The 20,026-nt window shown below is 40.3% G+C and overlaps 1 protein-coding gene across 2 annotated transcripts in view; it reads right to left on the bottom strand.

Moving 5' to 3' along the window:
- Positions 1–20,026, bottom strand: part of LOC126458430 (2-hydroxyacyl-CoA lyase 1) — a 129,830-nt gene that overhangs the window by 76,482 nt on the left and 33,322 nt on the right. For both annotated transcript variants that reach the window (XM_050095483.1, XM_050095484.1), the window contains exons 2-3: positions 5,843–6,069; positions 1,590–1,771 (exon numbers count right to left, since the gene is read on the bottom strand). In XM_050095483.1, coding sequence (XP_049951440.1) covers positions 1,590–1,771; positions 5,843–6,069 — 409 coding nt within the window. The remainder of the gene's footprint in view (positions 1–1,589; positions 1,772–5,842; positions 6,070–20,026) is intronic.

Genomic DNA, 20,026 nt, shown 5'->3' with positions numbered 1-20,026 from the left:
AATAAGGTCTTTCACTATAGTTTGTGGTTTCTTGCTCTTTGCTACATGGAAGTTAATTTTGAAAGATGAAAGAAGAGGTTTGTTGGAATCGTAGCTTGATTAGTGAAAGTTTTTTTTTCTATCCATTTCTTTTAGCTAGTGGGAAAAGTATCCTCTTGGTTTATTAATCAAATTATCATGATTTAACTATAAATGTTACTCCATTCTATTGTAAGCATGCTTTCAGTAGCCAGAATTTTGAAACGGATGACACACTGTGTTTCTCCTTCATTCTCAAGTACACATAAAACCAAAATTGAAATAACTGTCATTATATTTCCTGCATGTCCGTCTATTCATGTCTTTAGAACTGCATGATACATTTGAAATACCACATTTTCTTCTTACTTAGAAAATTGTCCTTGCTGTCAGAGAAACATAAATCACAGATGACAGACAACTATTGAAAATGACCTGCATTTTACAGAGCTAACTTTCAAACTGATTATTGCTAGGGAGGGGGGAAATAAAGTGAATCATGTCGTACAATTCAACTGCCACCTACCACACTGCCATAGTAACAATACGGAGAGAGAGAGAGAGAGAGAGAGAGAGAGAGAGAGAGAGAGAGAGTGTCCAGGATCCCAGCATCAATTTCAACCAAATTTTCTACACAAATAGCAGGCCTCATGAGTATCTGTATCTGCTGCAATACTTGCAATACTTACATGCTGGCCCACTAGATATCACTACTAGTGCATGACAATCTTTTTGTTGTGCCTATCTGTGACTCAGCATCTCCACTATATGGTGAGTAGCAACTACCCTTTTCATAATATTGTTACATTCCATCCTGGATTTTCCATTGTTCGATAGTGCATATAAACCAGAATGATGGGATGGGGGTTTAACACCTTTCCTTCCAAGTATACGTAAATCAACATGACTGGAGTCATGGCTTCTGCGTACAAGACCAGCATCTTAACCACTGCAGCAAATCCTAAGTCAGCAGAAAGACGTAAACAATGCAGAAAGAGGTAATATTGAACACACAATTGTTAAAGATGTAAGCACAATATGCTGGTACTAAGAAAAAATAAAACAAATATTTTTAATATTTCACAAATATGACAGGAACAAGGACTACAATGCAATTCATTCTGAAAAATAAATCCAGCAGATGTGCTTTCAGGTGAGTCTCTTGATCATAAATGAAATCATTCATTAATTGACAAAGACATAAGAAAGTCGTTAACTATTTTGAAGTTATTGGACTTCTTTTCAAAGTTCCCAATCACAATACTGTTAGTTTTATTACACAAACATTTTCCTTTCAACACTATAATTTGCAGTAAAATCTAGCTTTGAGAGTAAGTTAAAAACATATGATGGCCTACAAGCATAATACAGCTACATTTCCTGAGCAAATAACACATATTACTGTAAAAATAGTACGTTACAAAAAAGTTCTGTTGTCTGTTCAGTACTGAATCACCACATTTGTGACTTTCTGTGGCTACCTGTAGCATTTAGCCAGCCATTCACTCAACCATATTTCCAAAAATACAAAAACAAACAGTTTGTCACACTTTTTTCTGTTTTTTTTTTACCTGGTCTTCCATAAACAGAGAGGCGAACTGCTTTTTCAACGTGTAGTGGAATGAGTGAAGGACTTGGTGGGCGAGCAGCATATTTGCAATATGGGCGGCTCAGTTCTACCTGAGGACATTCTTGAAATCCACCAATCCCTTCATGATCTTGAGGAGCTGAACCACCAATCACTATCAATGGCCTGTTAAAAGTTGTTTTCACACAAGATCCATCAGTGTTTTTCATAATACAAACTGAGTTCAAGTACAGTGTTTCTTCTGCCAACAAATTAAGGGTAGTAGATATCAGATATAAAAATTTGGTGTCATACTAGAAAACGTAGAAAAACTTGTAACCTATCCTGCTGGACTTCACTCTACTAGTTTCCTATTCACATACAGATAGAATATTTATGATTCAAATCATATTGCTCTGACAAATTTTTCATTTTCAACCAAGTGGTCAGAGTTTCTTTCATTTTTCAGCCCAGTTGCTTTTATTGACTAATTTGACTCATACTAACAACTTTTGGTAGAGTTTAATATCCCCTTGACAGTGAGGTGATTGAAAATGCTATCGCATAAACAACTCCTTTGTCACAGACACCTATTCTGTCAGAGATTGACTTGGTCAGTTATAGAGCATGGAATATAAAAAAAAGTTCAATATAAATTTTGTTTGTCTGCTTCATAAGATATGATTTCAGTAATCAGTTTCAACTGGCAGCCACCCATCTACAACTGCAGATGTCAGTATGTAGCATGTACACACACTGCTTCGGAGGCTCAACTGCTGTAACTACGCATTAATTACTTGAAGATTATTGTTTAACAGTCAAAACCTGTCATCAGAATTGCATCTTACAATCAAACAAAATTTATATTTAACTCATTTTATTTTAGTAAACACTATGCAATAAGAAAAGTATGGTTTTTAAGAAAAAGATGAACTTATTTGATGGAAATTTATGACAGAAATTCTATATGTACTGCCAACAATGTACTGATCTTACAAATTGATGACAGATGGTTGCAAAAACATTTGTGATGTGAGGAAATTCATGCTATTCACTTTTATTTGTTCAATATAAATGTTTAATTGATACAGACACTAAAATATGGATTATAGGATGAGAAGAATATACCATTAACCAATACACAATAATTATCACAGGACCTTATTTAACCTTATGCATGGATGCATCTTATTTGATCCAAGAAACACACACTGAAAAATAGCAATGACAGCAGTTCAAGTGATGGAAGCATTCTAAAATCACTAAGTGTTGTGTGAAAGACACAGATGACTAATATATACACTGAGAAAAGTTATGAATTGCTGAAAGAACAAACAGAATTGTAAACAGATGCAATGAAAAGACTGATACACATTATAGCTTTCAGCCAAAGCCTTCTTCAGCAAAGAAAACACACACGCAAGCACACCTCATTCAGACATGACCGCAACCACCAGCACCTCGGATCAAAATGTGACTGTTATGTGAATAATTATCTGGAGTGGAGCGGGGGCGGGTTGTGTTAGCTGGATAGGGGTGAGGGTGGGGGTGAGGAGAAGAGCACTGTCTGGCGGGGCATGCAGGGACTACATGGTGGCCTGCGAGACTGCCAGGTGCAGTGTCAGACGGTGGGGTCTGATAGAAAAAAACGGAGAGCAGAAATGGAGAAGAGCAGTGATGGGGGAAGGATGGGCAGTTACATTGGCACAGGGTGGCACACAACAAGGGTAAGGGACCATGAAAAGGGAGGAGGTTCTAGGGCAGAGGGGACAGAAATTGTTGAGTGATGGTTTACCATAGGTTGAAACTGGGAGAATTTTGGGAGTGTGAAGAATGTGTTGCAAGAATAACACCCAAATATGAAATTCAGAAAAGCTTGTGGTGGAGAGGAGTATCCAAATATCCCACGTTGTGAAGCAGCTGTTGAAATCAAGTATGTTATGTTCACCTGCATGTTGTGCCATAGGGCACTTCACTTTGTTCTTGGCCAGAGTTTGGCAGTGGCCGTTCATCTTGGTGGACAGCTGGCTGGTAATCATACAGATATAAAAAGCTTTGCAACAGTTCGGGCAGAGTTCATATATGATATGGCTGCTCTCGCAAGTGACCCAGCCTCTGATGGGTAGACCGCCATATGGTATAACATGCAGCTGAATATAACATGCTCGATTTGAACAGCTGCTTCACAACTTGGGCCATCTGGATACTCCCCTCCACCACCAGCTTTTCTGAATTGCGCAGATGGATGTTATTCTCGCAACACATACTGCACCTACTGTTCCCACATCCACCACTCAACAATTTCTGTCCCGCTCTGCCATATCACCATCTCTCTTTTCTTGGCGCCTCGCCCCCATTGTGCACCATGCTCTGCCAATGCACCCACCCAGCCTTTCAACTTCCGTGTTCCTCCCCATTTCTGCTCCCTGTCTCCCCCCCGCACCTCCGCCATACTGCACCTGGCAGTTTCCTTAGGCCGCCATCTAGACCCCGCACATCCCGCCAGACAACACACTCCTCTCTCGCCATTTGTACTCTGCTATCCTTCCCCCTTCCCTGGCCCACTTCAGATGGCTATTCACGTAAGAGTCACATTCCGGTCGGAGTTGACAGTAGTAGCAATCATATGTGAGTGAGTGTGTGCGGGCGCGTGTGGTTGTGCTTGTCTGCAACTCAATGGGTCAACTTTGTGGTGAGTAGCAATCTATGCCTTTCCTAATATCTGTATTGTTGATACTCCAATGTGGAGAGTTTCCATCATTTGAAAGAACAGATACATTTACTGGGGTGCTGCAAATCTAAGACAAGAAGGGAGCTTCATTTACATGCAAAACTCATAACTGGAGGACTTTTCTGTAAGTTATTATAATGCCTAATCATGCCAAAAGCTAGATGCATTAAACCACAGTTACACACACCCTTCAACTTTCACAAGAAAAATTAAAAAAATTAATTATGAACTTCTTGCAATCCTGCATGACGTATTGATGTATCAATTGATATAGTTATGAATACATCAGGTGAGTTCACTCGGTGTGATGTGAAGTGGTACATCTGCTGGTGTCAAATCACATGAGTAAGCAACAGTGACAGATTTAAGCACTGCTGCAGACCATTCAGCCCCAATTGTCTCAGCTCATTGACGCATGATACTACATGCACTCGGACTTATTTATGATGACTTTGAGATGCTTTACAGCTGGACAATTGATCTGTATTCTGTTGTTCCCAGCCATCAAAATTTGGCTTGTACACAGACATGTCTATTTTCCTAAGTGGTAGGGTCTCCATTCTCCATTCAACTGCATACCGTGGTTGTGCCAATGGCATGTGCATGCACTGAGACAGTGATTTGCATTAGAGAGCTTCTCAGCCTAAAAAAGGTATAGTGTTCTCCTGCACTGAAATTTAACTTATCCAGTAAATCTCCAGAATAGTTTAGTTGTCAAGAGGTGTCCATCTGCAGAAGTCTTTGTTTCTGTTTGCTTCAAGAACAGTCAGGATCTATTTCCTGCAGTGATTTATTGGTACCTAACTGGTGCTCAATAAAACATGTAGGCCTATGCTGAAGAAGCAGACACCTAACAAAACTTAACAAGGTCTTTGTTGTTTTCATTAGAATATGAGAGCTATCTCTGATCCATTTCAAAGGTTTCAAATGGAACAAAGACAAGTCTCATATGAGTCTCTTGATCAGAAATTAAATCATTCATTAACTGCAAAGACATAATAAGGTGGTTAATTCAATGAAATCTTCTATCATCATCTCCTCCTTCACTCTCCCTCTACCTTCCCACCTGCCTCAGATTAGATTCTAATCGACAGTCTGCCCCTTCTCACATTGTCTTCAATTTGAAAGGTGATCCTTTCTGCTGTTATTATTGTCATGCCATCCCATGATACCATTATTAAAAATCCACAAGCACACAGACCCTGATGTCAGTTTAAATATCTGTCCTATTATTCATAAAGAAATCTTTCAGAACAAAAATAGCAGCAACAACCTAAAGAATGGTAACAGTAATAGTGAGAAAAAAGCGCCAAAAGCCATAACAACTGTCTTTATGTTATCATTTTGTCATACATCCTTGTCAACAGATAAATTATCTAACTAGTAATGAACCATTTACTGATGAATTTATTTTTTCACTTTCTAAATAAATAAACAACACATGACAATAATTATTACCATGATTACCATGATAACCATTATATCATTTCCTTGCCAAGTGTTCTGTACATGCATTAACAACATACCAGCAGTTAATCTGTGCATTTGCCATACCACCAGTACAGTGAAGCAAGCCAGGCCCTGAGACCACAAGGCAAACACCTGGTCGACCAGTGAGGAAGCCAACAGCTTGAGCTGCATAGCAAGCTGCTTGTTCATTTCTCATGCCAACATAGTGCAATCCTGCCTGCTGTAGGCTCATGCTCAGCTCCACAACAGGGATGCCAACGATTCCAAAAACATATTGCACTCCCTGCAACAAAGTTATGTCCTCTGGTGACCCACAGTTATAAAGACAACATTGAGGTCACATTAAGAAAACTGGTGAAACTTTCTATTGTCAAAATAAATATACAAATTTTCTTAGACAATGGCAAATGAATGTGCAGACTGAAATTTCTGGTATGATTAATATATTTCATTTTCATGGATGATGTGACAAAGTAAGAAACAGAAAATAATTATGATATTTCATGTACAAAAGAAACAAAGCATTCAGAGATATGCATCCTTATTTTTCCCAGAATAATGAATGATCCATCACTCAATTATTGGACAAGCAGCCACAACACCGCCATCTCCTCGATTTATATTTCGTATGTATGTTTTTTGGGTCCCCCCACCCCAGCCCCCTCCCTCTCTCTCGAATGGGTAGTTGGCGGTGTGTGTGTGTGTGTGTGTGTGTGTGTGTGTGTGTGTGTGTGTGTGTGTGTGTGTGTGTGTCCAGGATCCCTGCATCAATTTCAACCAAATATGGTACAGAAACAGCGGATTTCACAAGTATGTGCACAGTGTGGTTTATAACGTTCTAGCTTCAGCAGGAGCAGAGGTACGGGCAGAAAATGAGATTTTTTTAGCCTCTGGCATGTAAGCTGCACTGTATGACAGGCAGATTGTGTAGGAATAGTATCAGCCTGTCTTAGATCCCTGCTTTGCAATGCAGCCTACACATCAGGGGCAAAATACAGTTTTCCAGCTACAGAGTGTAGGCTGCCATGTACAACATGCATGTTGTGTGGGAGTTGTATCAGACTACTGTATCATTGTCCTTTACAAGGGATGCATTATATGACCTAGCACAAGGTTGGGGGGAGGAGATGGATAGTGAGAGGGGGGAGGTGATGGATAGAGAGAGGGGGTGGAGGATGAGGTAGACAGAGAAAAGGCGAAGGGGGATATGGATAGAGGGAGGGCAGGAGTATATGGACAGAGGGGGGAGGAGGATGTGGCTGGACAGAGGGGGGAGGAGGATGTGGCTGGACAGAGGGCAGAGGTGACAGACCCAAAGAGAGAAAGAAGGAGACGGAAAGACAGAGAGGGAAGAAGGAGACAAATATATAGAGTTGGGAAGATGAGGTGGGCAAAGAGATGCGAGGGACGAAAGGTTGAACACTGAGAGGGAGGAGGAGAAAATGTTTGCAACATATGTGTTGAATGCCTATGCAAGTTAAGCTTCAGGAAAGAGGCTATTACAATTAATCTAGACATAATTACCACAATTAATCAGTCTGAGTAGCTTACGGCTAGTCATATTTTTTTTTTTTTTTTTTTTTTTTTAATTGATATATTTGGCACACACAGCCAACAGTGGTTGCTTCTGCCTGTTAATTGGTTGCTTCTGCATGTTAATGCATAGCTTCACTCATTCCATATTCCTGAAAGGTTTCCTTTTTGATTGGATTAGTGGTGGTAGAACATGATACCTGAATGAATGAATCTTCCCTTCTTTATCCGTTCTGCATTCAAGGACACAAAATTCATATTACAGCCACCAGCTAGTACATATTCCATTTCATTGAGTACCCACCTCTACAATTGTTCACTTTTGGCAACTACAGCTACATCAGCACCAAACCATTTCATATTAATACTTTCTATCCATGACAAATTATTTCCAAACTGACATAGTATTTATTTCCATCATCGCCACCCTCTACATTTCAGAACAGCACTTACCTCAATTGTTTGTTGGGCATAATTCAATATCTGTCTTCCCCACAATTGTTCCCCTCTACTACTCTCTCTAGTACCATGGAAGTTATTCCCCCTGTATCTTAAGACACGTCCCTCCTTCTTGTCAAAGTTGTCGGTGATTCTGTGCAGGGCCTCCTCGCTTCTTATCTTATCTGTCCACACGATTTTTAGCATCCTTCTGGATGTAATACCACTTCCCAAACACTTTGAACACATTCTTTCCTGGTTTTCCCAATGTCCATGAGAAGTATCATACATTGCTATGCTGTGCCTCAAATATATATAAATATTCTCATAAATTCCTTGCTCAAATTAAGGCCCACGTTTAATACTAGTAGATTTCCTTTAGTGGTGAATGGCTTCTTTGCCTGTGCTAGTCTGTTTCTTATATCCCCCTTGCTTCATCCGGCAAGTTTAATTGACTTCCAAGGTAGCAGAATTCATTTACTTCATCACTATATGGTCCACAATAGGGTATTTGACTGTTTTCTGAAAATTGTCTTAAATGAATAATTATGTCATTTCATGTTCCTAACATGCTTTTTTTCCTCTTGAATTTCAGTATTCTTTTATAAAAATGGAAATGAAATTCAACTAATTTGAAAGCCTGCTAAAACTCTCCATTCTGCTTGTGATGTCACTGGCTAGCTCGCTGCTTTTACTATCATAATGCTAATTCACAGTGTGTCTTATTTTGGATGTTACTTTTCAGAAAATGGGTTACAAATGGTATGTAGTAGTGTACTGTACAACTACATCTACAAAAACTTCAAAAAGTTGGTTTTGAGTTTCCAGACAATGAGGAGAAGCGCAAAATATGGTTGCACTGTACCAGCATATTGCCATCACGGCAGAAAACAAGCTCACTAACTTAATTAAAAATGTGTTGCACTGTGAAGTTAACATTAACTTACCTCCAAGATATACTCTCCCACTGTTGCAACAAGGATAGTGTCATTCAAGAAAATTAAACTCCTAGTGAAAATTGTCATTTCACCCGAATATACCTCAATTATTCACTAGCTTAGTTGTTAAAGTTGTACACTGTTGAATTTTAAAGAAGATGTCTATTGACTGCCAACCCAAAAGAACATTTTAACTTATTTGTAAAATGATTCAACAGTCCTTTCATATGAAAACCAAATCACAATTACAAAACTTCACCAAACCAATCAGAAACTGAATATTATTGTGTTTTCCTTGCCATTTACATGTGCTTACATTTGCAATCATAGGTAACACACACCGCATTCAAAAAGATTTTGTCTAGTTAAGATGACCACACAACTTTTACTTTTTTAGAAACAATGTTTTTACCTTCGTACTGCCAAGCTATGATCCTTATTGTTTAAACTTTTTCAGTTTTAAAATCTTACATCAAGATGACAAATCTGCTTCAGACGCTAACATTAGTTTACACTCAAGAACATCAGAGCCCTTACGCTTGTGTCACTTGCATGTTGTACATGCTTTATATCTCTCTCCATACAGAACCTCATCACCCTACACCCCCTTGTACTGTGAGTGTATGGTGATATCTTCATTACATTCCACGTGGGAAAAATATATCTAAAAACAAAGGTGATGTGACTTACCGAACGAAAGCGCTGGCAGGTCGATAGACACACAAACAAACACAAACACACACACACACACACACACAAAATTCAAGCTTTCGCAACAAACTGTTGCCTCATCAGGAAAGAGGGAAGGAGAGGGAAAGACGAAAGGATGTGGGTTTTAAGGGAGAGGGTAAGGAGTCATTCCAATCCCGGGAGCGGAAAGACTTACCTTAGGGGGAAAAAAGGACGGGTATACACTCGTGCACACACACACACACACACATATCCATCCGCACATATACAGACACAAGCAGACATATTTGTCTGCTTGTTTATATATATATATATATATATATATATATATATATATATATATATATATATGACAAGCAGACACACACACACACATATCCATCCGCACATATACAGACACAAGCAGACATATTTGTCTGCTTGTTATATATATATATATATATATATATATATATATATATATATATATATATATATATATAAAAACAAGCAGACATATTTGTCTGCTTGTTATATACACTCCTGGAAATGGAAAACAGAACACATTGACACCGGTGTGTCAGACCCGCCATGCTTGCTCCGGACACTGCGAGAAGGCTGTACAAGCAATGATCACACGCACGGCACAGCGGACACACCAGGAACCGCGGTGTTGGCCATCGAATGGCGCTAGCTGCGCAGCATTTGTGCACCGCCGCCGTCAGTGTCAGCCAGTTTGCCGTGGCATATGGAGCTCCATCGCAGTCTTTAACACTGGTAGCATGCCGCGACAGCGTGGACGTGAACCATATGTGCAGTTGACGGACTTTGAGCGAGGGCGCATAGTGGGCATGCGGGAGGCCGGGTGGACGTACCGCCGAATTGCTCAACACGTGGGGCGTGAGGTCTCCACAGTACATCGATGTTGTCGCCAGTGGTCGGCGGAAGGTGCACGTGCCCGTCGACCTGGGACCGGACCGCAGCGACGCACGGATGCACGCCAAGACCGTAGGATCCTACGCAGTGCCGTAGGGGACCGCACCGCCACTTCCCAGCAAATTAGGGACACTGTTGCTCCTGGGGTATCGGCGAGGACCATTCGCAACCGTCTCCATGAAGCTGGGCTACGGTCCCGCACACCGTTAGGCCGTCTTCCGCTCACGCCCCAACATCGTACAGCCCGCCTCCAGTGGTGTCGCGACAGGCGTGAATGGAGGGACGAATGGAGACGTGTCGTCTTCAGCGATGAGAGTCGCTTCTGCCTTGGTGCCAATGATGGTCGTATGCGTGTTTGGCGCCGTGCAGGTGAGCGCCACAATCAGGACTGCATACGACCGAGGCACACAGGGCCAACACCCGGCATCATGGTGTGGGGAGCGATCTCCTACACTGGCCGTACACCACTGGTGATCGTCGAGGGGACACTGAATAGTGCACGGTACATCCAAACCGTCATCGAATCCATCGTTCTACCATTCCTAGACCGGCAAGGGAACTTGCTGTTCCAACAGGACAATGCACGTCCGCATGTATCCCGTGCCACCCAACGTGCTCTAGAAGGTGTAAGTCAACTACCCTGGCCAGCAACATCTCCGGATCTGTCCCCCATTGAGCATGTTTGGGACTGGATGAAGCGTCGTCTCACGCGGTCTGCACGTCCAGCACGAACGCTGGTCCAACTGAGGCGCCAGGTGGAAATGGCATGGCAAGCCGTTCCACAGGACTACATCCAGCATCTCTACGATCGTCTCCATGGGAGAATAGCAGCCTGCATTGCTGCGAAAGGTGGATATACACTGTACTAGTGCCGACATTGTGCATGCTCTGTTTCCTGTGTCTATGTGCCTGTGGTTCTGTCAGTGTGATCATGTGATGTATCTGACCCCAGGAATGTGTCAATAAAGTTTCCCCTTCCTGGGACAATGAATTCACGGTGTTCTTATTTCAATTTCCAGGAGTATATATATATATATATATATATATATATATATATATATATATATATATATAAAATACAGGGAAACATTCCACGTGTGTATGTTTGTGGTTGTTTGTGTGTCTGTCGACCTGCCAGCACTTTCATTTGGTAAGTCAAATCATCTTTGTTTTTTATATATATATATATCCCACAATCTAAACAACTGCAATAATCAGTTCTTGCTTACACTATTTTTGTATTTAGTGTAAAATTTTCAAAATATATAATCCTTCCAGGTTTTCAACGAGTGACTTTTTTACCTGTAGTCAGATGTGCTAATCGTTCCACCACCGAATGCCTGCTTGATACAGTATCTCTGCTAAGTGTCTTTTACAGACGAAATCAGCATCAAGTTCTGCCAAGAATAATTTTATTGTGCTTTGAGTCGTAGCTCATGACTGATGGCTGACAATCTAGTAATAATATACAGACCGATACCCAAGAGTTCTACAATTCCTTAGTTTTCAGAGAGTTTAACAATGTTTCAGGGAGCAGGAGGAAGAATGTCCATCATTGCACATATTGGTGCTATAATGCATGGAGCATAAACGCATCAACTTTCGCAAGGTTTCCACTATCAGCATTCACAAAATTCCTTTCTATTATTACTTAAAAGTTGTACTGCAATTGCATTTTCTGCCACTAAATAGCTAAACTGTTTGCAGAAAAACTACCCCGTAACTTTGGCCAACGTATAACTCCGTCTTACTCCTAGTCTGTGATGTCGCCAGAGCTTCATCCAATAACACAGCATTTTCAATCACGTGACCAGATCTTGATATTCAGTGATTTTTAATCTTTAATTGGATAAAAATAACATATTTTGTGAGAATTTTGACTGTAAATGCTATTTAAATGTTATAATCAATTAGAATAAAAACAATTTGAATCATAGTTTTAAGATAGGAAAATAGCCTATTGTAATGCTAAGTTTATTGCTCATCTCATTTCTGCCACTCCTCAGTTCTTACATCTTTCTTAGGTTCACCCAAAGTCAATATTCTGTGCTCATTAGACTACATTCATTTCAACATGTCCAGTAATTCTCCCTCACTTTCACAGAGAATATCAATATCATCAGTGTTGTATCGCTGACCCATCTATAGCCGCCTCTCTAGCAACTGCAGAGCACTTGAGGAGCCATAGCTTAGTTACCACGGGGCATGCAACATGCAGCATGGTCCCATGGTTGCAGACCAAACTTCTCAAGTTACAGTGATGAAATTAAAAGTGTTTGCCACACAAGTTGTACATTTCATATCAGTGGTCATGGCTAATTATTAATGTTAGGTGACAATTTTCAAGCCCATGTGTCATTTTGGGAAGTCTATAATCAACCGTATCAGGACGGCTACAGGACAATAATGTGGACTGGACTGATTCTAATTACAAGTTCCAAGTGAAAGAAACACGTATGATTTGACTATCTGATTATCACAAGTGTTGGTACTTTCTTGTTTTGGATATCATACACCCACTTTTATACACATCCAGCTCACAATTTGATCACATGCATACTCATGTAACGCACAAAGTAATTATTTAGCGCTAAGTAAAAAGACGACGGCTAGTAGAAATCCTTGGGTAACAGAAGAAATATTGAATTTAATTGATGAAAGGAGAAAATATAAAAATGCAATAAATGAAGCGGGCAAAAAGGAATACAAACGTCTCAAAAATGAGACCGACAGGAAGTGCAAAATGGCTAAGCAGGGATGGCTAGAGGACAAATGTAAGGATGTAGAGGCTTATCTCACTAGGGCTACGATAGATACTGCCTACAGGAAAATTAAAGAGACATTTGGAGATAAGAGAACCACTTGTATGAACATCAACAGCTCAGATGGAAACCCAGTTCTAAGCAAAGAAGGGAAAGCAGAAATGTGGAAGGAGTATATAGAGGGTCTATACAAGGGCGATGTACTTGAGGACAATATTATGGAAATGGAAGAGGATGTAGATGAAGATGAAATGGGAGATACGATACTGCGTGAAGAGTTTGACAGAGCACTGGAAGACCTGAGTCGAAACAAGGCCCGTGGAGTAGACAACATTCCATTGGAACTACTGACGGCATTGGGAGAGCCAGTCCTGACAAAACTCTACCATCTGGTGAGCAAGATGTATGAAACAGGCGAAATACCCTCAGACTTCAAGAAGAATATAATAATTCCAATCCCAAAGAAAGCAGGTGTTGACAGATGTGAAAATTACCGAACAATCAGTTTAATAAGCCACAGCTGCAAAATACTAACACGAATTCTTTACAGACGAATGGAAAAACTAGTAGAAGCCGACCTCGGGGAAGATCAGTTTGGATTCCGTAGAAATACTGGAACACGTGAGGCAATACTGACCTCACGACTTATCTTAGAAAATAGATTAAGGAAAGGCAGACCTAAGTTTCTAGCATTTGTAGACTTAGTGAAAGCTTTTGACAATGTTGACTGGAATACTCTCTTTCAAATTCTAAAGGTGGCAGGGGTAAAATACAGGGAGCGAAAGGCTATTTACAATTTGTACAGAAACCAGATGGCAGTTATAAGAGTCGAGGGACATGAAAGGGAAGCAGTGGTTGGGAAGGGAGTAAGACAGGGTTGTAGCCTCTCCCCAATGTTATTCAATCTGTATATTGAGCAAGCAGTGAAGGAAACAAAAGAAAAATTCGGAGTAGATATTAAAATCCATGGAGAAGAAATAAAACTTTGAGGTTCGCCGATGACATTGTAATTCTGTCAGAGACAGCAAAGGACTTGGAAGAGCAGTTGAATGGAATGGACAGTGTCTTGAAAGGAAGATATAAGATGAACATCAACAAAAGCAAAACGAGGATAATGGAATGTAGTCGAGTTAACTCGGGTGATGGTGAGGGAATTAAATTAGGAAATGAGAGACTTAAAGTAGTAAATGAGTTTTGCTATTTGGGGAGCAAAATAACTGATGATGGTCGATGTAGAGAGGATGTACAATGTAGACTGGCAATGGCAAGGAAAGCGTTTCTGAAGAAGAGGAATTTGTAAACATCGAGTATAGATTAAAGTGTCAGGAAGTCGTTTCTGAAAGTATTTGTATGGAGTGTAGCCATGTATGGAAGTGAAACATGGACGATAAATAGTTTGGACAAGAAGAGAATAGAAGCTTTCGAAATGTGGTGCTACAGAAGAATGCTGAAGATTAGATGGGTAGATCACATAACTAATGATGAAGTATTGAATAGGATTGGGGACAAGAGAAGTTTGTGGCACAACTTGACCAGAAGAAGGGATCAGTTGGTAGGACATGTTCTGAGGCATCAAGGGATCACCAATTTAGTATTGGAGGGCAGCGTGGAGGGTAAAAATCGTAGAGGGAGACCAAGAGATGAATACACTAAGCTGATTCAGAAGGATGTAGGTTGCAGTAGGTACTGGGAGATGAAGAAGCTTGCAGAGGATAGAGTAGCATGGAGAGCTGCATCAAACCAGTCTCAGGACTGAAGACCACCACAACAACAACAACAACTGGAAGGACGGTGGTTTTCATCGATTTATAAAGCCGCTTTCAAACAGTAAGTTTCATGTGTGTTCTGTGTTGTGCATTCTTGAATTGGATGATATTGTTTCAACAATAACTTTAGTAAGTCATAACTTGGAACGCAAATACTGATATGTCAATTGTGGAATAATGTTAATTATGAACAGTACAGCTCAACACTGTGTGTGTGTGTGTTTAACATAACATACTGAATTCTGCTAGATTAAGTTGGCATTGTTTGTGTGAGGGGCTCCACACACTGTTAGATAATAATTATTGCAGGACTCATTGAAACAGGCAGTGCAAGAAGCAGAAGAGCAACTGCCACGGAAAACCAGGTAGGTTGGGTTTAGGCGCGTGGTCATTAAATATCCAGCTCCTGTTCTTGTGTTTATGGAGTACTTGTGCAGAAAATATACGCTACATTTTCCCAGGTGTGTTACATGGTGATGTGCTTTCCAGGACTTGTGATCCTTGATGATAAGGTGTGGATTATTTAAATTGAAACTGTGTAAAATTTTATATGAATAGTGAAAGTATTTCAGATTGTTGTGTGAGGTCAGTGTGTGCACAGAGTGGATGATGAGTTTAAGTTACTGCAATCCCACTTAACTACTACAGAGTGCACTACAGAGAACCTTTGTTGAAGAGTAAGTCTACTACTGTATTCTACGTCACCTATGAGAGTGGCATGTATGAGCAAAACAAACAACTACATTGCTGTGTTTCTCCAAACGGTCTGCAGGTAGTGACGCATGAGCCACATTACATAATGCTGCGATTGCTCTGGCAATGACAACCGTGTTTAGACAACTTCAGTAAAATGCAAATAGTGACAATTTAGTATAATGGAGGCAACTTATAATACTGGTATTATATCTTGACGTTCTACGGATCGGAGCGTGGAATGTCAGATCCCTTAATCGGGCAGGTAGGTTAGAAAATTTAAAAAGGGAAATGGATAGGTTGAAGTTAGATATAGTGGGAATTAGTGAAGTTCGGTGGCAGGAGGAACAAGACTTCTGGTCAGGTGACTACAGGGTTATGAACACAAAATCAAATAGGGGTAATGCAGGAGTAGGTTTAATAATGAATAGGAAAATAGGAATGCGGGTAAGCTACTACAAACAGCATAGTGAACGCATTATTGTGGCCAAGATAGATACGAAGCCCACGCCTACTACAGTAGTACAAGTTTATATGCCAACTAGCTCTGCAGATGACGAAGAAATTGAAGAAATGTATGAGGAAATAAAAGAAATTATTCAGATTGTGAAGGGAGACGAAAATTTAATAGTCATGGGTGACTGGAATTCGAGTGTAGGAAAAGGGAGAGAAGGAAACATAGTAGGTGAATATGGATTGGGGGATAGAAATGAAAGAGGAAGCCGCCTGGTCGAATTTTGCACAGAGCACAACATAATCATAACTAACACTTGGTTTAAGAATCATGAAAGAAGGTTATATACATGGAAGAACCCTGGAGATACTAAAAGGTTTCAGATAGATTATATAATGGTAAGACAGAGATTTCGGAACCAGGTTTTAAATTGTAAGACATTTCCAGGGGCAGATGTGGACTCTGACCACAATCTATTGGTTATAACCTGTAGATTAAAACTGAAGAAACTGCAAAAAGGTGGGAATTTAAGGAGATGGGACCTGGATAAACTAAAAGAACCAGAGGTTGTACAGAGATTCAGGGAGAGCATAAGGGAGCAATTGACAGGAATGGGGGAAATAAATACAGTAGAAGAAGAATGGGTAGCTTTGAGGGATGAAGTAGTGAAGGCAGCAGAGGATCATGTAGGTAAAAAGACGAGGGCTAGTAGAAATCCTTGGGTAACAGAAGAAATATTGAATTTAATTGATGAAAGGAGAAAATATAAAAATGCAGTAAGTGAAACAGGCAAAAAGGAATACAAACGTCTCAAAAATGAGATCGACAGGAAGTGCAAAATGGCTAAGCAGGGATGGCTAGAGGACAAATGTAAGGATGTAGAGGCCTATCTCACTAGGGATAAGATAGATACCGCCTACAGGAAAATTAAAGAGACCTTTGGAGATAAGAGAACGACTTGTATGAATATCAAGAGCTCAGATGGAAACCCAGTTCTAAGCAAAGAAGGGAAAGCAGAAAGGTGGAAGGAGTATATAGAGGGTCTATACAAGGGCGATGTATTTGAGGACAATATTATGGAAATGGAAGAGGATGTAGTTGAAGATGAAATGGGAGATACAATACTGCGTGAAGAGTTTGACAGAGCACTGAAAGACCTGAGTCGAAACAAGGCCCCCGGAGTAGACAATATTCCATTGGAACTACTGACGGCCGTGGGAGAGCCAGTCCTGACAAAACTCTACCATCTGGTGAGCAAGATGTATGAAACAGGCGAAATACCCTCAGACTTCAAGAAGAATATAATAATTCCAATCCCAAAGAAAGCAGGTGTTGACAGATGTGAATATTACCGAACTATCAGCTTAATAAGTCACAGCTGCAAAATACTAACACGAATTCTTTACAGACGAATGGAAAAACTAGTAGAAGCCAACCTCGGGGAAGATCAGTTTGGATTCCGTAGAAACACTGGAACACGTGAGGCAATACTGACCTTACGACTTATCTTAGAAGAAAGATTAAGGAAAGGCAAACCTAGGTTTCTAGCATTTGTAGACTTAGAGAAAGCTTTTGACAATGTTGAATGGAATACTCTCTTTCAAATTCTAAAGGTGGCAGGGGTAAAATACAGGGAGCAAAAGGCTATTTACAATTTGTACAGAAACCAGATGGCAGTTATAAGAGTCGAGGGACATGAAAGGGAAGCAGTGGTTGGGAAGGGAGTAAGACAGGGTTGTAGCCTCTCCCCGATGTTGTTCAATCTGTATATTGAGCAAGCAGTAAAGGAAACAAAAGAAAAATTCGGAGTAGGTATTAAAATCAAGGGAGAAGAAATAAAAACTTTGAGGTTCGCCGATGACATTGTAATTCTGTCAGAGACAGCAAAGGACTTGCAAGAGCAGTTGAATGGAATGGATAGTGTCTTGAAAGGAGGATATAAGATGAACATCAACAAAAGCAAAACAAGGATAATGGAATGTAGTCTAATTAAGTCGGGTGATGCTGAGGGAATTAGATTAGGAAATGAGGCACTTAAAGTAGTAAAGGAGTTTTGCTATTTGGGGAGCAAAATAACTGATGATGGTCGAAGTAGAGAGGATAGAAAATGTAGGCTGGCAATGGCAAGGAAAGCGTTTCTGAAGAAGAGAAATTTGTTAACATCCAGTATTGATTTAAGTGTCAGGAAGTCATTTCTGAAAGTATTCGTATGGAGTGTAGCCATGTATGGAAGTGAAACATGGACGATAAATAGTTTGGACAAGAAGAGAATAGAAGCTTTCGAAATGTGGTGCTACAGAAGAATGCTGAAGATTAGATGGGTAGATCACATAACTAATGAGGAAGTATTGAATAGGATTGGGGAGAAGAGAAGTTTGTGGCACAACTTGACCAGAAGAAGGGATCGGTTGGTAGGACATGTTCTGCGGCATCAAGGGATCACCAATTTAGTATTGGAGGGCAGTGTGGAGGGTAAAAATCGTAGAGGGAGACCAAGAGATGAATACACTAAGCAGATTCAGAAGGATGTAGGTTGCAGTAGGTACTGGGAGATGAAAAAACTTGCACAGGATAGAGTAGCATGGAGAGCTGCATCAAACCAGTCTCAGGACTGAAGACCACAACAACAACAACATCTTGACATTTGTCAATCAGTGAGTACAGTAATGTAAATGCTATTGCCCTATCTCTAAATAGTAGCACACACTAATTTTTTAACACAGTACTAATCTGGAACCAAATCTGTTATGTACATATAAGTATATTCCTGTGTCATTTGATTATACACTGAAGTACCAAAGAAACTGGTATAGGCATGCATATTCAAGTACAGAGATACGTAAACAGCCAGAATACAGCACCCAATTGGAAACACCTATATAAGACGACAAGTGTCTGGTACAGCCATTAGGTTGGTTACTGAAGGTCATCAAGATGTAAGTTAGTTTGAATGTGGTGTTATAGTTGGCACACAAGCTATGGGACACAGCATCTCTGAGGTAATGATGAATTGGGGATTTTCCCTTATGACCATTTCACGAGTATACCGTAAATATCAGGAATCTGGTCAAACATCAAATCTTCAATATCGCTGCGGCCAGTAAAATAGCCTGCAAGAACAGGACCGACGACGACTGAAGACAATTGTTCAACATGACAGAAGTGCAACCCTTCCGCAAATTGCTGCAGATTTCAATGCTGGGCCATCAACAAATGTCAGCATGCAAAACATTCAATGAAACATCATCAATATGGACTTTTGGAGCTGAAGGCCTTCAGTTGTAGCCTTCATGACTGCACGACACAAAGGAACAGAAGAAGGCAAACATGTTAGAAGAGTGCAAAAGGAAGGAAAGGACACAGTTATCTACTTTAAAGGAAGAATCAATGTTAGGAAAGGGGCAGGAATGACCGAGTTATGTTGTTTAAGTGCACTATGTAAGAAGCAATGGAGATAGGAAGGCAACAGAAGATTTTGAACTTGTTGAGCAGAAACTCCAGTACCTAGAGCAACAGAACCAGGTGGAGACAGGAAGTTCAATAGGGATCCTGAAAAGGCATAAGTGAATTTTCTTGAGTAATCCAGGGATGATAAAGACAGCAGAATGTAAACTGCAGGTGAGAGAACATGAACCATTTTTCGTACAGCTATATGTGATTCCATAGTAAAAACTTGAAGCAGTGGAGGAGGAAATCCAGAGGATGTTAAGGATGAAACTCATTGAACAGTCAACCACATTATTTGCAATACAAAAATGAAATGGTGACATCAGAATCATATTGGATGTACTTTCGAGGTGCCACCAGATACTTAAGGTGTCAATGTAAAAAGTCTGCAAGGATGGGAGCTGAGCATTAATCTGATAAGAGGTGTTCAGTATGAATCACTTGTAATGAAGTTACTAAAGATTATTTGAAGAGAGCAAAACGAGGATCTGACTGCTGAAGAATATTATGGTGAAATATCACTGTGAAGGGGAAGAGAAGTTGAGAAAAACTCTGTATCGGTGTGTGGATGTGTCATCACAAGATTGGAGGTTGTGTATTCCAG

This window comes from Schistocerca serialis, chromosome 2 (genome assembly GCF_023864345.2).
Source record: "Schistocerca serialis cubense isolate TAMUIC-IGC-003099 chromosome 2, iqSchSeri2.2, whole genome shotgun sequence".
Lineage (NCBI taxonomy): Eukaryota > Metazoa > Arthropoda > Insecta > Orthoptera > Acrididae > Schistocerca > Schistocerca serialis.
The sequence above is the reverse complement of the archived record's forward strand: the minus strand, read 5'-3'. Positions and strand labels throughout refer to the sequence as shown.